Here is a 27050-nt window from a genome sequence, read left to right on the forward strand (position 1 = left end):
CTTCGGGAGCGAGCGGAGACGGGCCGGGCCGGGCCGGGCCCGGCGGGGGGTGGGGGGTCCGTGCTCCGAGGCCCGTTTGCTCCCCGCAGTCGGGGCCTGGCGGGACGCGCCTGGGCTCTGCTGGGGCCCGGCCCGGGCTGAGGGGCCCCGCTGGCCGCGCTGGTTCCTAGGAGCCCTTCGCTCCCGCCCGCGTCGCGAGGACCGGCCTCGGCACGGCCCTGGGCAGCCCCGGCTCCCGCCCAGGACGGCGCGCCCGGCCTGGGGCGCTCGGTGCCCCCCTGCCCTGGGCTGCCGCGGGCTGCGTCCTGCGAGGCCCGGCGGTGCGCGCCATGGAGGGCCCCGCCGTGGGAAAGGCGCTGGGCTGGCAGGAGAAGGAGAAGGTGCAGGCGCTGCTCTGGCTGCGGTGGTTTCTGTGGCGGGGCCTGTGAGCAGTAACGCGCCGCCCAGGCTGTGTGATTAGGTTGTGGGCACCCCGAGATTAGGTTGTGGGCACCCCGTGCAGACGGACGGGAGGACCCTGTCCCCCACCCCCGGGAGAACTAGATAAAAAAGAGCTAGCTAAGTTCATGGAGGCTCGGTCCATCAATGGCTGTCGGCCGGGAAGGTGTCCCTAGCCTCTGTTTGCCGGAGGCTGGGAATGGGCGACGGGAGGGATCACTGGATGACTCCCTGTTCTGTTCATTCCCTCTGGGGCACCTGGCCCTGGCTGCTGTCGGGAGACAGGATACTGGGCTGGATGGACCTTTGGTCTGACGCAGTCTGGCCGTTCTTATGACCTTATGGTGTATGGACCGATCCCACTTGCCTCACTCACCTGGGCAGACCCATTGACTTAAAGGGGAGCATCGTTTGGCCCAAAGTCACAGACAGCATGGTACAAATATGGATGGTGCCCAGACTGTTAAACCTGTAATTCCTGTAAATAGATATTAGATTCTCAGGCAAATATAAAAATTTCTCTTAAGCTGAAGTTGTTATTAATAACAATCAGTAATTATGTAAGAGAGTCTTGCTAATTTTTCAGAAAACACATATACAAGGGAGACTGATGATTCCAGGATATTTACATTTACAGAGGAATAAAATATCCAGTTATCAGAGAGCATGAAACTGCATTTAAGGGCCTACAGAAATCTCTGTGGTTCTGCCCGAAGAACATCTGAAAAGAGATCATTTGGTGCTCCAAAAAGTGCACAGACAATTATCCAGGAAATACTGTATCATTCTAAAACTATTTGACATGGTTGAAACTGGGGGCAATTGTCCCACACTGTTCCTCAAAGGTACACAAGCCTATAACTCTAAGAATACTGACTACTGTACCATATTTACAGATGTTTACTGCCTAAGTGCTCAGTTAACAGACGAGGGTAATGAGGTAAAGGATCATTCAGCTTTAGAGAAACGTATAAATAAAACTAATACACTTTAAAAAACATTTCCTGTGTCCTTAGTACTAACTATACATGTTACTTGTAAGAGAGACATTTTGATGATCTCTTTAGTAAATCTTAAGCTTGCTCTATGTATATTTTCCTGTGGAGGCAAGGAACTAGAGTGCGTGGCTTCAGATTTGTACATATATGGCAAATAGATATATATGATTCCATGCCATCTTACTTCCCTGTAAGCTACCTAACTTTGGTTCCAGACCTTGAGGTCCATAGCCCCAGATTTGTTAGGTAGGTGTCTGTGATAAGTCTCATAATATGACAACACTTATGTTTGGCTCCCACTATATTATTGGAGTCCAATTAGCCCATCAACACAAATAGGCTAATTTAGTCAGATCACTTCTCAGTTTTTAGAGTCAATGTAGATGTGTGTTATTGGAGAAGAGGATTGCCTTTTGGTTCTACTGTGGGCTGCATTAAGGTTATTTATTTGACCTAATTTGTGCATTTTTGTATATTCTAATGATTGATCAAGTGTAACTCTGATTCCCCAGACTTTCTCCCACTTGTGGTGGTGTGAGAAAACTACACTATTAAGGGTTTTTTCCCCCCACAAGTGATTCATAATCACTATTTCCTACTTTAACTCCTGGTTACAATTTTTTTCTGTATGACTTTCCTTAATATTAAAATTGATTCTATAAAAATGCCAGAGATGCTTTCATAGAGAGACAAGGTGAGGAAGGTAATATCTTTTATTCGACCAACTTCTGTTGGTGAAAGAGAGAAGCTTACACAGAGCTCACCCACCTTGAGATATTACCTCACCCTCCTTGTGTCTCGTATGCTGGGACCAACAAGGCTACAACACTGCATGCAACCATGAGATGCTTTGATATCCATTACAGGTTTCTAAAGGGTATGTGGATTATTCTGGACATCTGTGAACTACTAATGTGGTAGTTTTCATTGAATGGAGCAAAGCACAACAGAATTATCATAGAATCGTAGGACTGGAAGGGACCTTGAAAGGTCTTCTAGTCCAGCTCCGGGCACTCATGGCAGGACTAAGTATTATCTAGACCATCCCTGGCAGGTGTTTGTCTAACCTGCTCTTAAAAATCTCCAGTGATGGAGATTCCATAACCTCCCTGGGCAGTTTATTCCAGTGCTTAACCACCCTGACAGGAAGTTTTTCCTAACGTCCAAACTAAACCGCCTTTGCTGCAATTTAAGCCCATTGGCAATTTAAGCCCATTATGGCTTAACATGGGAAAATATTTATGTGCAATTTGCTTGCAGCCTGGGCTAAGGACATCCTAAGGTGCACATGATGTGGCAGTTCTAATATGAGCCTTAGGATGCTTGCAAGTAGAAGTGACAGTTTCAGAGGCTGCCATTCTGGCTGGTTCAGCGTTTGAAAACTCTGGAGCCCAAGCTTTTGTATTGTGTTGGCATTGGGACTAAGCAGGTCCCCCCCTTTAATAATGAAGAAATCTTCCGTCCTTCTCAAAGAGGCCAGCTCAACAAATCAAATGTGGCACTTCTAGCTCAAGCTGGTTTTGAGCTGTGAAGGGGCAAAACAGTGTTAGGAAATATTTCAGAAAGTTGGCCCACCTCATTATTGGATCTCCTTTATCTTGTGAAAACCTCAGTCAGTCCTCCTGAAGCTTCCCAGGAAACTTCTACCTTTCCATTGGATCTTGCAGGGCAATTTTCAGATGGATTTGTTAATTCTGGTAAAGTTGAACAACTGGACATATTAAAAAAAGCCTTATAATGGAACAGTTCAGATCTCCGTTGTGAGTTACTACAGTTTCTCTACAGTACACGATAGCTTATTGCTGAAATACCTCACAGAAGCTGTCGCTTCTAAAGGGGTATTTTAATAGAGAAGGATGCCCTTTGGCACTCAGAGTGGGAGAGAGTTCCAAGTCGAAGGTGTGGGATGGAGAAAGACCTGAAGGCAAGAAGAAGCAAAGGTTTCAGATGGGATGGGGTGTTGAGGAAGAAGGTGTACAGGCAGAAATGGCATTCTACAGGGCCTTGTAGTTGAGGATAAAAAGATAGGGCTTGGTAGGGGAGGCAAGAGGAGGCTAGTAGAGGGATTTGAAGATGGTCTGACATGGTCAGAGTAGTGAATAAGAAGATTGGGACAGAGGCCTGAGAACTAAGCACTGGTCTTGAGCAATGAAGCCTTAATATTTCTCAGGAAGCTTGAGTGTATGGGTATCAATATTCTAGGTTTAAAATGTCACTACAGAATTCTAGGCCTGGGTTTGGTTTTTACTTAGTGTTGGCATCGTGTAATGTCTGTGATGTGTCATCTTTGTTTTCTAGCTGAAAGAAAAGTTAGCCTTCCTGAAAAGAGAATACAGCAAAACATTCAACAGGTTACAGGTAGGTAAGCACCATTGTTTTAACCCTGAATTATTAGGTTTGCCTGGCTCTTGTGTTTCTGAATGATAAATTTGGTGAAAGGTGCTGAGATTTTGGGAGATGAAGTTTATTCTTTAAAAAAAAAAAAAAAAACGTGCAGACAATGAAATGCTGAGTCATTGATTTGTTGTTGTTTTAACAGCGTGCACAAAGAGCTGAGAGGGTTAAAAATTATGTTAAGAAAACGGTTGCAGAACAAAATCAATTGCTTAGGCAAGAGGAAACTGAGAATAATACCACAGGTAACAGTTCAAAATATAACTTCTTGAGACATTATTTCTTTCTTTAATCTCTAGGCCTTATGAATAGAGCTGTGTGATCCCACACTACAGTTCAGTATAGTATAGAAGTAGTATAATATAGTATCGTATGTGCTGCATGTCAAGACTGAGGTGCCAACTCTGATTTACCACCTACTTCTGCCTATGCACCACAGTCCTGACCTATGGCACAAGCTGATATTACAGTCCTAGGGTGCGTCCGACCTCTGCTAAGACCCGTGAAAATTCTGACTTGAATTGTCCCTTTTATTCAATTGTTGCCTTACCCCTGGGCACATGTATATGTCGCCATGACAATACTCCTAAATCATGACCCACACTATCATCCCTTGTTACAGTCCTACCCCCATTTGCCAGTGCTTCTTGAGCCTGGTGTTACCACCTCTGTTCTAGTATTGGCCAGAGTCTTCCATTTGTTCTGGTAAGTTTGTGCTTGCCTGATAGTGATAAGGATGAAACTATTCATCTCAGTTCCTTTTCAAGCACAAGAAAGGTCTTCAGAGATGAAAGACCAGTAGGTTAACACATTGTACCACCTAGTTTCTGGAAGCATCATTTCTTATTAAGCATGTATCCATTTGGTGTATGCTTAGTAAACTGAGCATCATATGGTGTGTCATGTTATATTTCAGCCAAGAAAATAAAACAGTCAGTGGAATAATTTTTGCAGAACCCTTAGTTTGCCATTTTTGTTAAAATTGTCTCTGGTTCTGCTTTGTTACCTCCTATCTTAGTGGGACTCTTCTGGGGGAATGCTCTTCACAAATTGCATTTGTCTCCACAGAACTGATGGATAAACAGTCTCCCAATGATGACGATAAATCTGGAATATGTATGTTACAGACCAATACCTGTTCTGACTCAGGCACTGAGAAAAAAATGTCTGTCACATTTAAACTTGAGCCTGAATTCTTCAACAATGAAGTTAACTTGCAGGAAAGTTCATTGGCAGAAAGCACAAATAGTGACCAAGAAAATATCCTCTCTGGCCTCATGAGATCTGTTACTGAGGAGAACCAAAGCCAACTGTCAAGGAGTAGAATGACTTTGGTCTCAGAGGGGAGAGAATCAGCTTGTGAAGTGCCACCAATCAGTGCTGGTGAAACGCTGGAAAATCAAATGGGAAGTACAGAGGAGCCTGGGTCACCAGTATTCAAGGGAAGGAACACCATCTCAAACACCAAGAATAAAATCCAAAAGGCCCCCAAGCTGGTCATTGTGAGGGAAGAAAAAGGTTTAACTCCTCAAGATCCACAGGTAGGAGATTTTCAGGAAATGCCTGAAGAAAATGTATTTGTGAGTGTCCCCAAACCACTTTCATGCATGTCGATGGGTGGCAATAACATTCAGCAGCCTGTGTCTCCATGTGCTGAGGACATCTGTGATAGCTATGAGCCATTGCCCCAGTGTTTAGTGGGTGATATGCCTGTTTCACTTCAAAACATCGAGAATACAGGAAAAGAACTTGCCTGTATAGAAAACCAAATGGATCGGGAAGAGTTGTGTAGGGCCTTTGATTTAACTGCAGATAATCAGCCATCCCTGGCAGGCAGAAGCAACCCTAGCACTAGTGAAAGCAGACCCCATAAAGAAAGAAACCACAATGAGACCAAGAGCTCAAGTCCTCTGAACACTGACTCTCTTCTGGATAAGGTTGAACAACCTTTGAGGAATCAAGAGGCTCAGACTGAAGCAGGGTCTCCTGTCCTAGAGAAGACTCCTCCTGCAGCAGAAAGCGCACTGAGCTCTTGCACAATGATTGAAGGACTCCTCTTTCCTGTAGAATATTATGTTAGGACAACTCGGCGTATGTCTAATTGCCAGAGGAAAGTAGACCTGGAGGCTGTCATTCTCAGCCAGTTGGGCAGGAGCAGGAAAGGGCTGCGAAGTAAACATAAGCAGATAAATTCAAATTCAGATCAGCTCTACCAAGAAACCACCAGAAGTGATTTGCAGGCAGGGGGCACTCCGTTCCCTTTTCTAAGTGCAGAGAGTGACCCAGTGAGTTCAAATAGTTCTCAGAAATCTCTCCCTCCATCAGATGAGAGCTGCACTTCCAGTGGCTCTCTTTCTCAAAAGACTGTTATTAGTATGAAACAAGCTAAGGGAAAATCCTGGAGGAGAGGAAGGGGCAGATGGGGTTCTACCTGCAGACCTGCACTGAATGGGTCACAAGCACATCCTGAGACTTCAGATCTTACAGTGCTAAAGGAAAACAGTCATCTCTTGTCAAATGATTCTCAACTTGGAAAGGAGAACTGTGAGGGTGACCGTGAGAGGTCACCTATAGGCAAAACAAGGGTGCTCGTCCCTGCAGCTGGTGAGGCTACAGAAGCAGAAATGACAGACATTATATGGCCAACGGAGGCTCATCTTCCTGATGTAAGCCAAACATTCAGCAAATGCCATCAGCCTCCATTAGAACATATTCAAAATCCACTCCAAGGAAATAATTTCTTAAATCCATGGGATGAAGCTTTCTCCAGCCCCACGCGAGAACTGGAAGCTAATGTAAATGTGAGTCAGGCTGATAAGCAGCCAGTGGGGCACATTAGGAATCAGTGTGTTCAGAAAGCCTGCCTGGCTGAGCAGCTGCCAACAGTTAAAGAATCTCTACTTCAGCATGATCTCCCAAGTTCCTCCGTGAAACGTAAAGTGAGGCAAGGATCTAAAGGTACCTGACTGAATTGTTGTGCAGAAAAATCAGAGTTCCCTAAAGCTAGGACTTAAGTATTGCGGAGAGGGAAAGACCATACGGGGCTAGTACCGTTGCTCCTGTATGTCCTTAGCCCAGCATGGGTTCTTTTTTTCTTAAACTCACCTTCCTGCTTTTTTGCTACCTAGATGTCCCGTCTTCTTGCTGGCTGAGGTACCTTTTTCTAAAGTACCTTTTTGTGGTTGATCCTCCTGCAGATATGACCTCTCTTGTTTTCCATATTTTAGAGTCAGAAAAATTGAGGGGAGAGTTTCCAGCAAATAAACACCTCAAAAGCTCAATTTCTGGGCCTTCTGTGATCCTTAAACTTCTCCTCCCATGCTTGGCCTTCGTTCCTCACAGTTGTGAAACAGATAAGAATCAATGGCTGGGGAACTATGTAGAAAATACTTGGGCCAGGAGCAAGGTGTGCATGAGTCGCATGCTTACAGTACTCAGGGCATGCGTGCAAGGATGGGATTTGCACAGACGTGCCCTTCTCTTAGTCTTTTAGAACACCAGTCACCATAGTATCCAAGCATCAGCAGTGCTTAAGTGCTTTACAAAGTGCTTGGCACTGTCCAAGGCACAGATAAAGATAGCCCTTGCCCCTAGGAGATTACAATCAAAATTCTGGAAACAAAAATCATTGGGGGGAGGGAGCATTTTTCACCAAATAGCTAGCAGTGCAGTCAATTCTAGCAGCCTCTGCTGGTGAAGTTTAGCTAGAGTGTGAAAGCAGAGTGATTTTACCCAAGAAGTACAGTAATTGCCCCAAAATGTGTTTCTGAGAAAATCTTAACTTCTGTTGTGAAATAGACAGAGGCTTTTTTTAATACATTAAATGAGAGAAGAGAATTGCATGTTTGCTGGGTATGTGTGCAACAATGTGACGATCTCTCTTCTAAGTTCTCAATTCTGTACTATCATGCTTTCCTATTTCTAGGTAAAAGAGGGCGCAGTCAACAGATGGACTTGGAAGGTCCAACTCCTCTAAGCCATCTTGGTCTGGATCCTATGGCCTTCGATCCTCCCTTTCACTTCCAGAATGAGATGCTCAGTGTCAAGTGGCTGCCCTGTAAGCTGGACATCAAAGACTTTCATTTACCCGATGAGGAGTTTGGTCTCCTTAAATTTGAGAAACTACAATCCTGCACAGTGAAACAGCTGGAGCCCTTTGTTCCTTCAGGGTCTGAACACTGGCTCCAGAGTGCTGGAGACACTGTGGCTTTAGGGGACATGAGACTTAAACAAGTGAATACAGAAGGGAAGAGTCTAGAAAATAGCTTTATTTCTCCTTCAAAGACTATGTCACCTAAACTGCCTCACTTAGAAGGGCAGTTGCACAAGAAGGGGCTTTCTCCAAGCGAATTGCTGCTAACTCCGGCAAGTTCTGTCTCAGCTGGTGCAATCAACCAGCTGGAATCACAGATTCCTACACCTGCTTTCCCTGTCCTGGGTGCAACCCCAGCTATCCTGTCACTGGTACACAATGAGGCCTTACCTGACACACTTTCTGTACTTCCTTTGCAAGTGAAAACAAATCTCTTCAAAGAACCAGCCAGTCATGTTGTGGATGGGAGAGAGTGTAATAACTCCACAGGTACATTGCACTCAGATAGCTGCAGAACAGGATCTGACTGTAGGTCTGATGAAGCTGTCCCCCTCAAAGAGTATCAGCAACCAGGGAGCGGTTCCAAGGAGTGCTGCGGTGCAGAGGTAAAAGCAGAGACTCCCTGGCAGGGAACACCAGGGCAATGGTTCTATCTACGAGCCATCTTTCCCAAAATCTGTTCAGGTTCAGGGACAAGGCCTTCCTGCGTGCTAGCTCTGTGTGCAGCCAGAGGCAGTGGTTTCCCTTAGCTGCCTGTTTGTAAATGTTTGCGTTTGTCCAGGCCGTCCCAGCCTTGTAGCAGAGCAAATCCTTCAAAATCCCCCTTGCTTAAACTTGAACAGTGGGCTTTGCTGCTTGTTATGGGAGGTAAATTCTAACCATGCCAGTGAGCAGAATGTTTCTTGGGCCCCTGGTCAAAGCCAATCTGCCTTAGGAAAGGCTGTTGGCTGGAACTCTGTAAGGACAGCAATAGAGAACAAAATAGTCAATGTAATAGATGGGAGTGGAGAAAGGAAGGAGTAACTACACCCAGAGTGGTGATCGACAAAACACGGTTACGCTTTGCATGGATGCTGTTTGTGAAAGGCTGGGGTTGGTTGTGGGAGGTTTGGAGGTGGGTATAAAGAAAATTCAGAGAGGGAGATAATCTCGTTTTCCAAAATGTGCTAGTACAAAAGTGATGTTCTTAAAGCTGCTGTCCAGCAATCTGCCGTCGAGTGAGTGCGCTCTTTTGCGCATGCACTGGTACATGCGGAGCATTATTCGTTGAATTTATATTTAATCAGTCCATGCTTTTTGTTTGTACAGAACGAACTGACAGCAGAAGAGTTGGCCGTGGTGCTGAGTGACAGCCTGAGAGCCAGGAGCTTGCAACTGGCCTCAAAGCTAAAGGTTGGGGAATAATATTTTGAGTTACATCCACAAATGGAGTTTTTAAATAAAAAGTATTTATTTATTTACAGAGACTTTTAAAATATGTTTATATGAAGTCTAAATAAAAGCACAATAAAATGAATATAAACAACGCAAAACAAAATAGACCAGTAAAAAAACAAAATAGACTCTGCCCATAATCAGTCAGTCCCCTCTTTGTCTTTCACAAAAAGCAACTAGAGATCTTGAGTCAAACTCCAGTGCATCTAGGGTGACCAGATAGCAAGTGTAAAAAATCGGGACACAGGGTGGAGGGTAATAGGTGCCAATATAAGAAAAAGCCCCCCAAGTCGGGACTGTCCCTATAAAATCAGGACATCTGGTCACCCTAAGTGCACCTGTGTATAACTGAAGAGCAAACACACACAAAAATCCCAAACAGTGAAGTGTCTCAACTGCAAATGTATCAACCGACAGAACGCAGACACTGCTGTTCAACCTCAGGGAAAACGGTTGCCTGATTCTTGCTTCTCTACTGCTTCCCCAAGCGTTACAGACTGTGGCTGGCGGCAGTGCTTCATTGTTCTCCTGTCCTTCCCCCTCCATCTCTGAAAGTTATTTAGAGTTGCTCCTTACTGGGTCAATGCTGTTAGGTCTAGAGCACGCTGACATTCTCGCCTGCTTGGAGCTGAACTTGGCGTTCGATGCATCTGTGTGCCACAACTGAGGCAAACATGGCTTGGGGTTGTTTGTCCAGCTGAACCATCAGATCTCCCTCCCACATGGTCTCTCCTCGCTGTCCACCTTACCTTTTATGTCTTGTCGGGGGTAGAGAACAGTTGGTGGGCAGGGCAGTGACAGCTGTGGTGAAGTCCACTGAATTCTAAAGCTCCAATGGAACTTGCAGACGTTGGGTCATCTCTAGGCCTGGGAACCAAACCCTGCACAGCCAACCAAAAATAATAAAGTTGGGTCCAAATGTTTCTTTACAAGGACGAAGAAAAATGCTGCCGTCTGTTTAAAATTAAACCTTGGCTACAGTGGTCCTAAGTGATCTGTGTTACCTGTAGCCTCTCCCCTCCCACCTGTGAAAAGGAGGCAAATAGCAGCACTAAGAACAAGGAGGTGCTGTGCAAGCTTCATCACACAGCTTGTCTACTGTACCTCAGTCCTGATGCCCCTTGTCTTTCAGGTCTTAGATCCACCTTTGCAGACTCTCTGCTGTGTACAAATGGCAGGTGGTTTTGTGCCGTGGGTGGATGGGTAGATATCCATTACTTCTATGACAAAACCACTAAACTTATGGCCTAACTAGCATTGGGAGTCAGGACTCCAAAGTCAAAATTTAAGGCACTAACCCCCAACTCCAAACCTCCATCACACTAGCTCTCTGGAAGTGATTTCATGCAAGAGTCAACCTGAATCTCCAGGCTGAATATCCGCAGTTGCTGGAATAACTTCAACAATGTTTTGTTTTGAGCAGAACCCCTCAAGTTCTTGTGCTGTGGACGTGAGCACCGTCTGGTGGGAATCAGCTGGCTGCACAGAGCTGTGTATCGTAACTGCTTGTGAGACTTTCATTTCCCTGTGGAAACCTCTGGCTTCCAGCCAGTGGAGAAAGGTGTATACCTGGCACCTTACAGAGGTAGAGTACACAGAAGTTTCTTCTTCACTTTGGGGCAGTTTTCTAGTAGTATTGGGCCACTTCCCAAGACACACACAACCTGTAGACTCACAAGGGGGAATGTACATTTTCTTACGCATAGTGGGCCAGATCCTTAGCTGGCACATGTTGGTGTAGCGTCATTGAGGTCAGCTAAGCAACTGGATTTGCACCAGCTAAGAATGTGGCACAGTATTGTGAACAATTCAATTTCACTTTAAATTTTAGTTCTTTACAATTGTATAGATCTCCACATACTGGATGTTGATTGTACAGCAGCATGACTTCTTGGTGTCCTCTTCATGTCCTTAAACTCCTCAACTTCTTTTGACGTCTCCTCTTATCTTCCCAAAGGTCATTGCCTCTTTGTTTAGGTTAAGGACAAAGTTGATGATTGTTGATTCTTTGCTGCATCTATTTCTTTTGAAGACTGAGAAAATAAATCATGGTCCTGCAAACAATGCAGTCTTTCCTTGATAATGGGGAGAAAGTCAAACTGAGAAGGACCTTATGGGTGTCCCTAACTAAATCCCTGTCCTTTGCCTTCACAGATTCCAGTAATACAAATTGTTCCCTTGCCAGATGTCTCTAATCTTGTATGCGTTGCCTTGGGAGATCTGGAGATTGGAGAAATAAGGTGAGTGTTTCTGGCTGTGTGTTTTTATTGCATACTGAACATTTCCAACCTGATTTCTCTAGTTTGACTGCAGATAATTTTGTGTTACTTGACCTCTTCTATTGCCCAGAGGCTGAAGTAGTCTCTTGCTAATATGTCAGTTTTAAATGATCTTGCACATATCAAAGCTTTTTTGAAAATATCTGAGTAAAGGCAAAAAATCAACTATCTACAAGGATTCTCTTACTCCTCATTTCCTCCCATTGGTGTAGGTGTGACCGTTTTGAAACACAGTAATTTCTGTGTGCTACAGAAGGCCAGATTTGGGTTCCATTTCCTTCGCCTTCATTATGATGTAGATTTCTGTTCTGATTTGATTTAGGCTCTTGCTTTGTTCTTCTGAAGACGGCTCCTTAAAGCAATCACTAGTGAAAACTGGGAACATAAAAGCTGTTCTTGGTCTGACAAACAGGAGGCTGGTCAGTAGTAGTGGGACACTTCAAGACCAGCAAATCGAGATAATCTCCGTTTCAGAGGCAGGAAGGTAAGCAGTCTGATATTTGTGGTGTTTTCAGTACAGGGATGGGAGAGCCCTCAGGAGATGTCACAAAGGCCGGGCAGTGGTATCTGTGGAGCCAAGGGGATTGTATGCTGTCCTTTCTGGAGTATTGCTGTGTGTGAACCATTCTCTTGTGTACTGAATTCTGAGAGTTTTTTCCCATCTACTGTTTATGTTCATGTGCTCCCTAGAAGCAATGAGAGGCAGACTTTGATGCCCCCAGAAGAAACCATTCTGGCTTTTGCTGAGGTAGAAGGGATTAGAGATGCTTTGGTTGGCACCACTGCAGTGAACAGCCTTGTTGTTTGGTAAGTGCTTCCTCTGAGATTACACTCTATCACCAGGGCCTTTGGGGAGGGACTGTTGCTTGTGGGATGATACAGTGGGAGGGGAGGGGATGTATAGTGATTTTGGCTGTCACAGCTAGTTACAGATCCTATGTGGTGGCGTTTGCTGCTGGTTTGTCCTTAAGTTGTTAATTATTTTTAAATCCATTGTCAGGGGGCCCTACAGCCTGGAACAGAACTTTTTTTCTGATATGTTTTTATAAATCTAGATAAACATATAGCTAACAAGCTGTGCTGCCATCCCAGCGCTGCTCACGGCAAGTGTATGTTGCATCCCTTTCCCTCATCCGTTGTCTGCCACCTTTTTGGAGTGGTCATTTGTTTGGACGGTGCCTTGCTCACTGGTGCTACTGCAGTCTAAATAATAAATGCAAATAACAAGAGGATTATAAAACAGTCAAATGATCTGTTTCCATTTTCTGCAGGAACTTGAAAACTGGCCAGATTCTGAAAAAGATGCATGTTGGTTATTCCTACCCTGCCTCAATCTGCCATCGCGCCTATTCTGACTCTGTATGTATGTGAAATGGTGTCGTTCTATTTGTCCCATGCGTGCCTGTGGCTGGGGTTCAAAGGTGTAGTTGTCTAAAAGAGGCTCCTGGATTTCAGGAGTTGTTGTGTTCAGGTCCACTAAGAAAATTGAAGGGAAACGGAGTTAGTTTGTGGGGAAGAAGTTGAATCACTTTTCTCAATTTCTTGCCCTTTTCACAGCTATATTAGTAAGCAGAAGAGTAACGCCACAGTAGATTCAAAAACAGCGGCCAAAACATTCTGTGTGTGTGTGTGTTTCAGAACTATCTTTGACTGGTGTGATTGCACAGTTAATCTTTCACGATTTACTAATGGCTAGCTCCGGCCACAGTAATGGCACAGCATCATCCTTGTAATTCTAAAATTATTTAATAATTACATGCACCCCAAACACTCAGAACTTGATCTAAACACACAAATTTGTGTACGAAGTCTTGGTTCTAATTCTGATGGATCTTCCCATTCATTAGCACCTCTGCCATGATTCCTGAATGCTTTGCCCACTTGCATTCTTAGGATTCTGGACAGGCATTTATATCAGTGAACATATAATCCTGTGGGTGTGTAAATTTAGTTCTCATCAGTGTGTGGATTAATAGCACTGGCTTTAGCCAGACAAGAAGGGGACTCTTCAAGATCTCTCTCCCAGTGCACTTAGTCCTGACTTTCAGCCTGGCCTTGCCTTAAGCAAAAGCTCCCAGTCATGTCTAATTGTGCAGTAGTTTTGTTATGTGAATAAATGACTAGATTGAGACCAACAAACTCATTTTCAGTGTGAGTTAATCCTGATTTGAGGTTAGCTATTCTGATCTGAAAAAGAAGTGCATAGATTCATTGTCATTCCACTGCACCAAATAAATCCTAATCAACCAGCCTCCCAGCAGCTCCTGCATTTGTTTGTATTTAATTTGATAAATACCAGGAGTGGTAAGTTCTTACTGCTTACAGCATCAGCTGACATGGGGTTCTGATTACAGGAGAGAATTTACCAATGATTGGGGAAAAAAGAGCTTGTTGTTGTTTTTCTCTTAACATTCACTCTAGTGACGTATTTTTCCTTTGTAAATCAGGGCCTCCTGTTTGTTGTTTTAAGTCACCCACATGCCAAAGAGAATGAGTCCTGTGGAAACCCTGCATTCCGGATGAGAGTGTTCAATCCCAAAACAGCCAGAAGCACTGGGGTAATGTTCTTCTCCCTCCCCCCTGGACACAGTGGAAGGCAAGTACCTCAGGAATAATCCACATTTATTGCTTAGACTATTTTTTTAAGCAGAGACCTGGAATTATTCAATGATAAAAGGAGTCCGTGGGGGAGCCAAAAAGCTTGTAAGCTGTGAGGGGCCGTTTGTCCTCTAGCTGATGATAGTGTGGTTCTGATAAGTCGCTTTAACCTTTGTATATACAGGAGATCACAGTGAGGGTGTTGCCCATTTCCTGCCTGCTTCCTGCACATGTCTGGGAGCTAACCTCTGAGCTCCCTGTGTCCTGGCGCACCAGGGAGCTCTTTATAAGAAAGCCCTGTGTTCAAGCCAGGGAATTGCTCCTTTGCAGATTTCACACTTTGTTTACTTTCACAAAATGTTTGTGGGAGGAGAGATTCTGTAACTGCAGCTGTAATTTCTGAATCCACAGGCAAAACCTCTGGGGAAAATTAGGCAATTTAACACTGTAAATGCTTAAAACTGTTTGAGGGTCTTATCTCTAGATGTAAGTACATTTATTTAGTATTAGATTGCCATTTGTAGCTAGGTGACCTGCTCTCTTTCCAAGATCTTAAATCTGGAGAGTAAGACATTGTCTCCAATCCTCCAAACAGTTATGTGCATAAGAAAAATTACACAGACGTGTAAGTGTTCACAGATTGAGGCTTTAGACTATGATAATGCTTAACAATTGTCTCCTACCTCTCCTGGTCAAATGCAATGAAGACAACTTAAAACTTCAGTATATTTTAGTTTCCTACAATTGGCTTACGCTCTAATAGGTTTCTTTCTCCTTAAGAGGCTTTTCCATGTGGAAGACTTTTATTTCTTTTTCACTCAGCAAATCTGAAATAAAACCTTTAAAATATTGTGTAATGACATTTTATATGAAGAAACTCTGCAGAGTACTAATGGTTCTGTGCATGGTGTTAGGTACCTGGAAGGCGAAGTGAAGGGTGTCTCTGCAGCAGCTGTGCTAACATCTGGAACAATCGCAGTGTGGGACTTATTTTTAGGCCAGTGTACTGCTCTGCTTCCACCAAATGCTGATGGGAATTGGTCTTTGGTCAGATGGTCAGTCACAGATTCCTGTCTCCTGGCTGGACAGAAAGATGGAAGCGTGTATGTGTACCATTATTCACAAGCCAAAGCAGTAGGAAAGTAAATGGGTAATATGATGGATTCTCAAAGCTAACAGGAGAGTTTGCACTGATAATCTAAAGTAAATTGAGCTGAATAGAATTTTGTGTTGAAGAAAGATTCCTCAGTGTCATCTGTTCACTTTCCCACAAGTAAACTGCGTATTTTTCACTTTGTCAGGTTCACAAGATCTGTGAGATGATGCTGGCTGACTTTGAATGTGTCTTGTCTTGTTCACTAGATCTGTGAAGCCAATGGCACTGTGTTTAACAGTGATTGGCTAGATCTACCTGTTTGCATTCAGGGTTTGTACATTTCATTGTGAAAAGCATTTTCAGTGGATTATATTAGATGTAAGATGCTATTAAACTTTATTTTTGTAAACTCTGCCATGCTTCTAGCTGAAGTGATTTTTGTGTCACTAATTTCATTAGTAAAAAAATTTATTTCCGTAATTGTGGACAGTGATATATTCAGTGATCTAAACATAGCTAGCGCTAGGTCATTCCGCATTGATGAGAACAGCAGTAGAGAACCTCTGCCATCCAGCCATAGTCCAATCCTGCCCAGTCAAGCCACTGTGAAAAAACACCTCCATCCTGCTGCCTTCAGGTGTAGGAATAGTCTTTTGCTTCTCACGCATTGGATTCAGCTGCAGCTCAGATTTTGGTGATGGCTTTCTCACTATCTCTAGCAACTGTTTGGTATCTGTAGGACATTGGTTGGTGCCTAAGTGCAGTCTCCATTGGGCAGGTGTCCACATCACAACTAATCAGCCCTTTTGTGGTAATTCAGAGACCCTTCCCTCCCAGGTGTCACAATTCCTGAATTAACAGCACCTCTGACCCCCTCATAGCCTCCTTGTGGGCACCTCACTTAGGTCTCAGGCCTATAACTATCACCATTCTCAGGTTGGAATTTTGTGATTCACTCCCTACAGATCCTGGCATCTTAGACTGCAGACTTCTGTGATTCACTGATCCTCTCAGCAGGTCTGACTTCAACTCAGCTCCTGCAGTCAATGACAAGCTTATTCAGTGACCAGCCAGCCTTTCATAAAAACATAAGAATGGCCATACTGGGTCAGACCAAAGGTTCATCCAGCCCAATATCCTGTCTACCGACAGTGGCCAATACCAGGTGCCCCAGAGAGAGTGAACCTAACAGGTAATGATCTAGTGATCTCTCTCCTGCCATCTATCTCCAACCTCTGACAAACAGAGGCTAGGGACACCATTCCTTACCCATCCCGGTTAATAGCCATTAATGGACTTAACCTCCATGAATTTATCCAGTTCTCTTTTAAACCCTGTTATAGTCCTAGCCTTCACAACCTCCTCAGGCAAGGAGTTGACTGTGCGCTGAGTGAAGAAGAACTCCTTTTATTTATTTTAAACCTGCTGCCCATTAATTGCATTTGGTGGCCCCTAGTTCTTATATTATGGGAACAAGTAAATAACTTTTCCTTATTCACTTTCTCCACACCACTCATGATTTTATAGACCTCTATCATATCCCCCCCTTAGTCTCCTCTTTTCCAAGCTGAAAAGTCCTAGCCTCTTTAATCTCTCCTCCTATGGGACCCGTTCCAAACCCCTAGTCATTTTAGTTGCCCTTTTCTGAACGTTTTCTAATGCCAGTATATCTTTTTTTGAGATGAGGGGACCACATCTGTACGCAGTGTTCAAGATGTGGGCGTACTATGGATTTATATAAGGGCAATAAGATATTCTCCGTCTTATTCTCTGTCCCTTTTTTAATGATTCTTAACATCCCGTTTGCTTTTTTGACTGCTGCTGCACACTGCGTGGACATCTTCAAAGAGCTATCCACGATGACTCTAAGATCTTTCTCCTGATTAGTTGTAGCTAAATTAGCCCCCATCATATTGTATGTATAGCTGGGGTTATTTTTTCTAATGTGCATTACTTTACATTTACCACATTAAATTTCATTTGCCATTTTGTTGCCCAGTCACTTAGTTTTGTGAGATCTTTCTGAAGTTCTTCACAGTCTTGATAAAGAAAAGAACCAGAAAACAACCCTATAATCATGTAAAGCTAGGCCTCTGTCTGCTTTGGTCTTAACTATCTTGAGCTGTTTAGTATCATCTGCAAATTTTGCCACCTCACTGTTTACCCCTTTCTCCAGATCATTTAGCAAAGCAAAATGCATAAAGCAAAGTACTATTTATTCAGAACAAAAGCATTTCAGAGGAACGATATCTTAAAAGCAGTAAACTATGTATACACACCACTGGTGTACCAGGTAACTATCTTCTACTGGGAGACCCTGGCAGGTTTGAAAGCACTTCAGGTCCTCCCGCAGGACCTGTTTCTGGTCACAATCTCACGTCTGTCAGTTCTCGGATGGAGTGCCAGTGGAGCCCTCCTCAGGTCAAGGCAGATATTTTATGCAGTTTTAAGTCCTTTGTCTTTTGAAGCCTCTTGAACTAGTCAAACCAGCCTGTGCTATTTCCCGGGGGGGGGGGGGGGAATTTGCGACCTGTATTGGTTTGGTATTGGGGATTTGCATTAATTACCCCCCTCCTTCACTCTTTAGTTCTTGAAGGAAACAATCTTTAGTTCACCCATTGAGCCAGGAATACAATCACTGAGAAGCCCATAAAGATATGTAGAACATTCATAAAGTTAATACAATCAATAGTCTTTGAGTAGTGAATGATTCCACCAGGCTCTTGGCATCTCTCTGGGCAAGCTCTGAGTAGTAGCAGGGCCCTGGCTGTTTTGTGCAGGCCCAGTCCAGCAGGTGTTCTCAGAGGCTGCCCACAGATTGGACCCTGCGGGTGAGATAAGTGGGGGATTGCCTAGTTTGAGGCTCCTATGTCAAGGATTTAGTGGCATTGGGGGTATGCTGCAGTTGTGCCACTGTAGTATAGACACTTCCTCTTATCAACAGGTGGGGTTTTTCCATCAGTGTAGCTAATCTGCTTCTCTGAGGAGCAGTAGCTACACCAACAGAAGAATTCTTCCACTGACCTAGCCACATCTACAGCGGGGGTTAGGGCGACCTGACTATGGTGCACAAGAGGGCATGTCATTTTTTTACAGCCCTGAGTGACGTAGCTTGATTGACCTGGCTCTCAGACTGTCCATATGCCTGATTTGTGTTGCGTACCCTCACGTTGTGCCTTACTTAAAAACTACATGCTTACAAAATCAGACAATGTACAAAAGTGTCACCGCACACTGTTACTGAAAAATTGCTGACTTTCTCATTTTTACCTATAATTATAAAATAAATCAATGGGAATATAAATATTTACTTACATTTCACTGCATCATCTAAAGAGCCGTCAAGTCATATGAAATGTTAGTTTGTACTGACTTCGCTAGGCTTTTTATGTAGCCTGTTGTAAAACTAGGCAAATATCTAGATGAGTTGATGTACCCCCTGGATGACTTCTGCGTATCCCCAGGGGTACATGTATCCCTGGTTGAGAACCACTGACCCAGGAGTGGATTTACCATGAAACAAACCATGCAGTGACACTGGACCCCCAATGACGGGGGCCCGCAAAATGCAGGACAAATATCTGACAACCTGCCCCTGAGTTTCGGCTGGTGACGCAGCAGGGCTCTCTGGCAGGCAGGCTACCTGCATGCCATGGCCGGTTGCCCCACACTGCTCTCGGAAGCGGACGGCTGCTGGCACCCCACGCAGCGCATGGAGACCCACTGCCCCCCTCCCCCCAAGGGGCATGCAGAGACATGCCAGCAGCAGGGATAAGTTGACTACCTCCTTGCTCCTGGAAGTGGCCGGCATGTCCCTGTGGCCCCTGGGATGGCAGGGGGTGTGTCTCCACACTGCCCCTGCCCCGAGTGCTGACTCCGCAGCTCTGAGTGGCTGGGAACTGTGGCCAATCGGAGCTGCGGGAGCAGCGCCTGCGGGCGTGGGCAGCACCTGCAGGCAGCGGTGTGTGGAGATACCCCTGCCTAGGTGCCGCTGCCAGAGGGGGTGTGTGTGCTGGTCACTTTGGGAGCCGCGCCACCCGAGGTAAGTGCCACCCACCTGCCCCACTCCCGCACCCCAGCACAGAACCTGCACCCAAACTTTCTCCCAGAGCCCATACCTCTCACCCCCCCACATCCCAATCCCCTGCCCCAGCCCAGAGTCTGCACCCAGCACCCAAACTTCATCCCAGAGCCTGCCTGCTGCATCCCCTCCTGCACCCCAACCTCCTGCCCCAATCAAGGTACCTCACTTTATTTTCATTTACTTCACATTACTTACAATATAGGAGGAGGATGAACAAAAAAAGAATGGTTTCAGAGTGACAGCCGTGTTAGTCTGTATTCGCAAAAAGAAAAGGAGGACTTGTGGCACCTTAGAGACTAACAAATTCATTTGAGCATAAGCTTTCGTGAGCTACAGCTCACTTCATCGGAAAGTGAGCTGTAGCTCATGAAAGCTCATGCTCAAATAAATTGGTTAGTCTCTAAGGTGCCACAAGTACTCCTTTTCTTTTTGCAAAAAAAGAATGAAAAACCGGGGGGGGGGTGATGAGAGAATGTTCTTTTTCTTGGCTGGGTCCTGCGGGGGGCCCCCCAAAATGAAGCTGCACACAGGGCTCCACTAACTCTAAATCTGCCACTGCACTGACCTAAGTTTTAGATGTAGACCAGGCCTAGGATGTAGATGGCTTTGTGAATGGCCACCAGCAGAAATACAGTTGGCAGCTGAGTGGGGCTTTTGATGAGCTAAATTTTGGATTTAAGTACCTAGGTGGCAGCTGGGGAATCTAATCTCTCTTTCATGTGTTATAATATATATTCTTCTTACTGTATTTTTCACTCCATGCATGTGATGAAGTGGGTTTTTCCCATGAAAGTTTATGCCCAAGTAAATTTGTTAGTCTCTAAGGTGCCACAAGGACGACTCGTTATTTTTGCTGATACAGACTAACACGGCTACCACTCTGAAAACTAATCTCTTTGTGGATCTAGCACTGTAGCTGATTCTGATGATGCTTTTAACTGGTGGCCAAACTGCCCCACCAGCCACCCATCTCCTCCCTCCAGAGGTGCATGGGGCAGAGGCTAGGAGTGCGCCTAGAAGCGCTTAGCTGGGCTGGGGCTTGTTGCACCAAGGCAAACCCCTGCAGTAGATTTGCTTTGCTGGGAGGGGCTGGTGTGAAACTCCCCAGTGCAGGCAAGATGCAGCCTATATAATCTGTGCTCCTCTCACCCTTGCTCTACCCCCCGCCCCCCACAGACTGTAGGTTCCTGAGGCAGGGCCTGGCCCCACGGGAGCAGGATCCCTGCAGGGGGGTGGGTGTAATGCAGCCCCTGGCCCCAGGGGAGCAGGATCCCTGGGGGGGGGGGGGTAATGCAGCCCCTGGCTCCAGGGGAGCAAGATCCCTGGGGGGTGTGTGTGTAATGCAGCCCCTGGCCGCAGGGGAGCAGGATCCCTGTGGGGGGGGTGTAGAGCAGCCCCTGGTCCCAGGGGAGCAGGATCGGGGGGTGGGGGTGTAGGGCAGCCCCTGGCCCCAGGGGAGCAGGATCCGGGGGGGGTGGGTGTAGGGCAGCCCCTGGCCCCAGGGGAGCAGGATCCGGGGGGGGGTGTAGGGTAGCTCCTGGCCCCAGGGGAGCAGGATCCGGGGGGGGTGGGTGTAGGGCAGCCCCTGGCCCCAGGGGAGCAGGATCCGGGGGGGGGTGTAGGGTAGCTCCTGGCCCCAGGGGAGCAGGATCCGGGGGGGGGGGGTGTAGGGCAGCCCCTGGTCCCAGGGGAGCAGGATCGGGGGGGGGGTGTAGGGCAGCCCCTGGCCCCAGGGGAGCAGGATCCGGGGGGGGTGTAGGGCAGCCCCTGGCCCCAGGGGAGCAGGATCCGGGGGGGGGTGTAGGGTAGCCCCTGGCCCCAGGGGAGCAGGATCCGGGGGGGGGGGTGTAGGGCAGCCCCGGTCCCAGGGGAGCAGGATCGGGGGGGGGGGTGTAGGGCAGCCCCTGGTCCCAGGGGAGCAGGATCGGGGGGGGGGGTGTAGGGCAGCCCCTGGCCCCAGGGGAGCAGGATCGGGGGGGGGTGTAGGGCAGCCCCTGGCCCCAGGGGAGCAGGATCCGGGGGGGGGTGTAGGGCAGCCCCTGGCCCCAGAGGAGCAGGATCCGGGGGGGGGGTGTAGGGCAGCCCCTGGCCCCAGAGGAGCAGGCAGGACGGACTCTAGGCGCCAGCAAAGCCAGCCCGTGCTGGGGGGCACAAGTCGGGGCAGCGCCCCCCCGCACCCCTTTCGGTGTGCGCGGCTGGGGCAGTTGCGCTCTCGGAGCCCGGGGCGGCAAAAACCCGGCGCCGCCCCCGGGGCAGGATCCTCGCGAGGGCGCTCCCCGCCCCCGCGCTGCCGCGCGCCCGCCCGGCCGCCAGGGGGCGCTGCCGGCCGCCCGCCGCCCCGCCCGCCGCGCGCGCGCGCGGGGCATGCCGGGATATCCGCGGCCCGCGCGGCGCATGCTGGGCAGCAGGACGCCATGGCCGCCCGTGTCCTGTCGGCCTGTGTCCGCCGCCGCCTCCTGCCCCGGCTGCCCCCGCCCGCGGCCCGTCGCTCCGGCCCCGGCCCCGGCCCCGCCCCCGCCGCGCTCAGCGCGCTCTGCAGCCGCCGGCCGGCCGCCCGCGCAGCGCCGGGCCCCCAGGTGAGGCTCGGCCCGCGCTCGGGGTCAGCGGGGCCGGAGCCTGGCGGGGCCCCGGGACGCGCCGCGCCCCCCCCGGCCCCCCCCCCGCGGCCTGCCCGGCTGCGGAGCCGCGCGGCGGGCGGGGCGGGGGCGCTGGGAGCTCCCCGGCCAGAGGTGACCCTGGGGCCGCCCCCGCCGCGGGGCTTGGCCGGGCCCGGCCGGGGCGCCCGGGTCCGAGCTGGCCGGGGCTTGGCCGCGCTGTTCCCGGCGCGGCCCTGGCCGGGGGCGGCTCTGCTCGGGGTCTCGCCGGCCCGACAGGGAGCCTGGCAAGGCCCGTCCCGGCCGCAGGGCAGGGCAGCGAGGGGGCCCCGGTCGCCTGGCCCGCCGGAGTTGCCGTGGCCTTCCCCTGGCTCGTGCCGGCAGACGTGATAAACCCCCCAAGCGCTCGGTGTTATAAGCCAGGCTCGCAAGTGCCAGTGATGAGGGTAAAAGCTCCGTGGCCGGTGTGAAGGTGGATTATCCCCCCCTTCCCAGCTGCAGCCGTTCCAGCACCATCCTCTGAAGCGTCCGGTGCTGACCACCGCTGGGGACAAGATACTTCTCCAGATGGATCTCGGGGCTGGCCCATGTGCTAGTTCCCATGTTCCTAGGTAGAGCAGGGACGGCTCCACTTTCCAGCTGTGGGCAGTGTGGCTTCTCTGTCCCTAACTCCCCTGTGCAGGCCCCCATGTCACGGTTGTCCTCTTTTCTGGCTGGCAGGAGCAGAGGCCTGCTCTGTCCAAGAGGAGCTTGTTCGAGCATGCTGCTGTTTCCCTTTCTCCCATTTGGGGTTGAGCCTGCTGCCTGTGCCTGTCTTGATGGCTGATTATGGAGTTCTCTTATCAGAGAGAACTCATTTCAGAGGGGTAGCCGTGTTAGTCTGTGTCAGCCCAAAAAACAAGGAGTACTTGTGGCACCTTAAAGACTAACACATTTATTTGGGCATAAGCTTTCGTGGGCTAATTATCTACCGCCTTCAGAGATTGCCTGGACAGGGTTTTGTCAGGTATACAAAAGGGAAGGTGTAATTCTAAAAGAGAGAGTCCTGCCTCAGAGTCACTGGTGCTGTGCAGGCCCCTTCATTCTGAGGGACTCTGTGAAAGATCTGTTCATACATGTTATATTTATGCGCAGATTGTCCTGGAGGTTTTGTAAGGAATTCCTGTGCTTTTCCTGTAGGTCTCTGGTACGTTACAGTTGTGTCGCCATTATTCAGACTTGCCACCTCTTACTCTGGAGAGTATCAAGGAGCGTGTTCTGTATGTCTTGAAGTTGTATGATAAGGTAGATCCAGAAAAGGTAAGCTGTAGACACTGTTTCAGTTCAGATGGCCCGTTTTTTCAATAGATGGAGAAAAACAGTTATGGTAACAAGTGGAGTTGCTCCTCCAGGCCACCATAAAAGAAGGGGGACCCAAACCTGCCTGTGTGTGCCTTGCAGAAGGATACAGTCTGTAATTCTACAGCATGGGGGGGGGGGGGGTAATTCTATAGCATGTATGCACACAAACTGATATGCTATAACAGATGAGTGGTCACAAGGTCCAGGAAGTTAAGGCTTTTGGATTAATAAACCAAGTCAGCATCCAGGGGCAGTCAGGAAACAGGAAATTCTGTTTCTCTGAACAGTTACTGTTAATGGAGCAGTTTTTCATCTCAGGAAAGATGTTAAGAGACTGCTCAGTAGTCAAATTGCCCCTTCATATGTTAGCTTTTCTTTAAGAGAAATTAGTTATTTTGAAGTCTTGATAAGCCTTAGTTATGTGGATAATGACGTGTTGACTAGATAGCGGAGAAATTTGTATCTCTTCAGTTAAAAAAATGTTTGGCAGAGGGACAGTAAAGGCCAACACCACCGGGTTTTCTGGCATCTTTAGGCTGTAAACTCCAAGTGGAGGCCCATCCGGATATTCTAACTTTTCCTACCCTAGTGAAATGACTGTAATCAGTTTTATTGTATTTTTGTTTGGCTTTTCTCCCAGCTCACAGTAACTGCCCACTTCATGAAAGACCTGGGCTTGGACAGTTTAGATCAAGTGGAGATCATCATGGCCATGGAAGATGAATTTGGTAACTGAAGTTTGTGATGTCTGTTCTCCCTGTCCTTCCCTATAGAGTGGAAGGATTGTCCAGTGGTTAGGGGGCTAGCCTAGGACTTGGGAGAACTAGCTTCAAAACCTGCTGTACCACCAGCTTCTGTGTGACCTTGGCAAGTCGCTTAGCTCTGCCTCAGTTCTAATCTGTACAATGTGGATGACATTTTCCTACCTCCTGGTGGTGGTGTGAGGATAAATATACTAAGGACTGTGAGATGCTCAGCTGCTATGGTGATGGGGGCCATATAGATATTTAAGAAAGACAGATCTGCTGTTGTCTTGAATGGCCCCAGAAATGTGCTTACTGCAAACAAAATCTTAGTTCTTTTATTGCCATAAGCTCAGTATGAATATTTAACGTTGACTAACTTCCACAACCCAAAGAAAGCTGTTTCACTCTCAGTATCTCTAACTCTCAGGGATTTACATTTTATCATTGTGGCTTCTGCACCTCCTGTCTGAAGTGTAAATTAAAGTTTCCATGGCTTCAGTGTAAAGCAGTTTGGTGCACCTTCAAGTCTCTGCCTCAGAACTTTCCTTGGGCATTAGCTGTAGTGTGGCATGGCTAGGAGCCGACAAAGCATTCAGGGTAATGAAATGCAAATGAGTACTCCAGACATTTCATTTTGCATCAAGACTGCTGTCCAATACATCCACCATTCTCTTCTGTGTGCTCTGCATGTGAGAATTGTATTAGACGTCTCCAAACTTAGCTTCTAACAATTCTTTAATCTTTTCATCTGCATATAAATCCCAATTGTGTAAAAAATAAACTGTAGTAGAACATATACACTTTAATTGGAGGCATTCTGACTTGCACATTGCCCAGATATATTTAGTCTAATCACTGCACTTGTTTACATTTGGCGGGGGGGGTTAACTTGCAGCTAGCAGGACTAGAAATAGAAAAGCCAGAATGTTCTAGAAAATGTTGTAGTGATGAGTTCTACTGTTTCAAGTCCCAGCAGGCTCTAACCTGGTGAACTTCATAGAATTTTTAAAAGCTACTTGCTGTAATGACACTTGATAGAAGACTGTGAAACAGACTGGTGCTTTGGGTTGTCCCTTGCATGTAACTAGCCCGCTGCTTTGCCATCTCACAGCTATTGCACATCAGAGTTGGTTTCAGAGCTCTGGGACTCCAGTAGAAGCTTGAGCTGTGCTTGGAAGGGCACTGACTCTGTTAGTGAGGCTTCACAATCTGCAGGAACTGCTAGTTCTGCCTGATGCCTCTTGCATAATTTTCTGCTGCTGGGTAAGGCACAGCAGGCTTTGAAATGCAGCTTGAGTAATCAGAGGTGCCAAATCTATGTCTGTGCTGCTGACCCCTGCCCGTGTGTTGCCCACAGAGCCAAGGCACAGGCATCTGAGTTTGTATTATGATTTCTCTCTTTCTGCTGTTTCCACTATTACAAGCTAAGCATGTGCTCTCTCTTCCAGGGTTTGAAATTCCTGACACGGAAGCAGAAAAGCTAATGTGTCCACAAGAGATTGTAGATTACATTGCAGATAAGAAGGATGTGTATGAATAAAGACATTTCTTTGAAGCAGAGTAAGTAGAAACTTACTTTTATGTAAGTAGCAATAATGGCCAGGCAGAGTAAAATCACCATGGAGTCACTGGAGATGAGAAATACCTTCCTTCCTATACTGTATAATTGTAGTCAATGCTATGTCATAGGCAAGGTGTTGAGATGGGATCTAGCCCAGATTTTGGTGGCAGATGGCAAGTCTGTTGTCATGGTGAAATGAGCTTGTTGCCTCAGCCCAGTTCCCAGCTGTATACATCAGGGGAAAATACCAGCACAAACTGGTCCCCTTGTTGCAGTCCCAGTGGAGTGTCAAGAACTGAATGCTGCCTATGCACCCCTCTTACCCCACATCAGGACTGAGGAGCATGGCATGGCAGTGTGGGGGAAGCATGCACAGCTGCTCCTGCTGCTTTATCTGTGCCATGGATGGAGATGGTAATCTCACCAGAGCTAAGGCCCTGTCACTGACTCCCTGGCTTCCTTTGGCAGTGCTGTTCCATGCTGGTCATGTGTCCTTGTCAGTTCCCTTTTATTGAACATTTTATTTTACAAGGTAACTTTTGAGCTCTGAAATACCAAATCTCTGTGGCTTTTTTTAACAGGAAATTCTCTCCATCGTGAAGACTGGGATTATATCTGCGGTTGTGTGAATGTAAGCGCACATTACTGTAGCATTGCTGCAGTAGTTCTGTTGGACATTGTATTTAACGTCGTCTAAATATGTATTGGTCTTTAAAAAAAATAAATATATAAGACCATTATTGTCTTGTTGATTTTGTTCTACAATCCTTTTGTCAATGGTCCAGATTAATTATTTTTAATGTATAAATCTCCAGCAATTCTTAAAGTGCTAAATCTTTTCTTTGGGAAAATGTTATGGCTCCTAAAGATTTAGGTGAATGTTAGGCCATGCTATAACTATTCTAGGCCTTCAGCATCTGGGTTCAAGGTAGCTCCTCCAAAGTCTTGGAAAAGCTCTTGGTGCATATCTTCAGAAAACTGTACAAGTGTAGTGTCACCATGCATTTGACTGCTAGTCCCATGGCTCTGGGTTTATTCTGCTGCTTGGGATGGCCTGTGGATCCCTGTCCTGAGGCTCTGTGACTGATCTTAGCTGATACTAAAACAGCCATGGTACTAAACAAGGTGTTTAAAGTAGTTGGTCTTGCACAGAAAGCTCCCATCTTCCCATTGCCCCTGTGCAATGTTAAATAAGATGCTTTACTAAACATAGTTAGGATGCAGTAGTTTAAGGTTAACATCCTGTGCCTGGCAGTGAAATTCAAATCATATCCCCCTGTTTTGTAGAACTATATGTATAAAGACTTTATTATTTCTAACCCGTACTAGAGGGCTTCAGCATGTGCTCGTAACAGCTTTGTACGAGGTCTTGTCCAAATCCAAGCCTGCTGCCT

The 27050-nt window shown here is 47.0% G+C and overlaps 2 protein-coding genes across 3 annotated transcripts; both read left to right on the forward strand.

Moving 5' to 3' along the window:
• Window positions 1-266: 266 nt before the first annotated feature.
• PALB2 (partner and localizer of BRCA2) lies at window positions 267-15737 on the forward strand. 2 transcript variants are annotated; one of them, XM_074964945.1, is made up of 13 exons: window positions 267-380; window positions 3735-3794; window positions 3976-4075; window positions 4899-6788; window positions 7756-8528; window positions 9232-9315; window positions 10781-10942; window positions 11512-11597; window positions 11959-12120; window positions 12327-12443; window positions 12908-12995; window positions 14084-14232; window positions 15149-15737. In XM_074964945.1, exons 1-13 carry the CDS (start codon window positions 330-332, stop codon window positions 15378-15380), a joined length of 3954 nt encoding a protein of 1317 aa, XP_074821046.1. In that variant the 5' UTR covers window positions 267-329; the 3' UTR covers window positions 15381-15737. The 2 variants fall into 2 exon arrangements, with proteins under 2 accessions (XP_074821046.1, XP_074821048.1); XM_074964947.1 differs by having other exon boundaries at window positions 12330-12443.
• Window positions 15738-21828: 6091 nt separating this feature from the next.
• Window positions 21829-26436, forward strand: NDUFAB1 (NADH:ubiquinone oxidoreductase subunit AB1). Its single transcript, XM_074964864.1, has 5 exons — window positions 21829-21990; window positions 23188-23307; window positions 23990-24077; window positions 25544-25655; window positions 26238-26436. Exons 1-4 carry the CDS (start codon window positions 21829-21831, stop codon window positions 25633-25635), a joined length of 462 nt encoding a protein of 153 aa, XP_074820965.1. The 3' UTR covers window positions 25636-25655; window positions 26238-26436.
• Window positions 26437-27050: the final 614 nt, after the last annotated feature.

The sequence above is a fragment of the Natator depressus genome, chromosome 10, assembly GCF_965152275.1.
Source record: "Natator depressus isolate rNatDep1 chromosome 10, rNatDep2.hap1, whole genome shotgun sequence".
Classification (NCBI taxonomy): Eukaryota; Metazoa; Chordata; order Testudines; family Cheloniidae; genus Natator; species Natator depressus.

Coding starts and splice junctions, on each gene's coding strand:
- PALB2 (XM_074964945.1), top strand. CDS start 330: ATGGAGGGCCCCGCCGTGGGAAAGGCGCTGGGCTGGCAGGAGAAGGAG. Junction 8,529..9,231: donor AGGAGTGCTGCGGTGCAGAG/GTAAAAGCAGAG, acceptor TTGTTTGTACAG/AACGAACTGACAGCAGAAGA. Junction 12,996..14,083: donor ATCGCGCCTATTCTGACTCT/GTATGTATGTGA, acceptor TTTGTAAATCAG/GGCCTCCTGTTTGTTGTTTT.
- NDUFAB1 (XM_074964864.1), top strand. CDS start 21,829: ATGGCCGCCCGTGTCCTGTCGGCCTGTGTCCGCCGCCGCCTCCTGCCC. Junction 23,308..23,989: donor ATAAGGTAGATCCAGAAAAG/GTAAGCTGTAGA, acceptor CTTTTCTCCCAG/CTCACAGTAACTGCCCACTT. Junction 24,078..25,543: donor GGCCATGGAAGATGAATTTG/GTAACTGAAGTT, acceptor TCTCTCTTCCAG/GGTTTGAAATTCCTGACACG.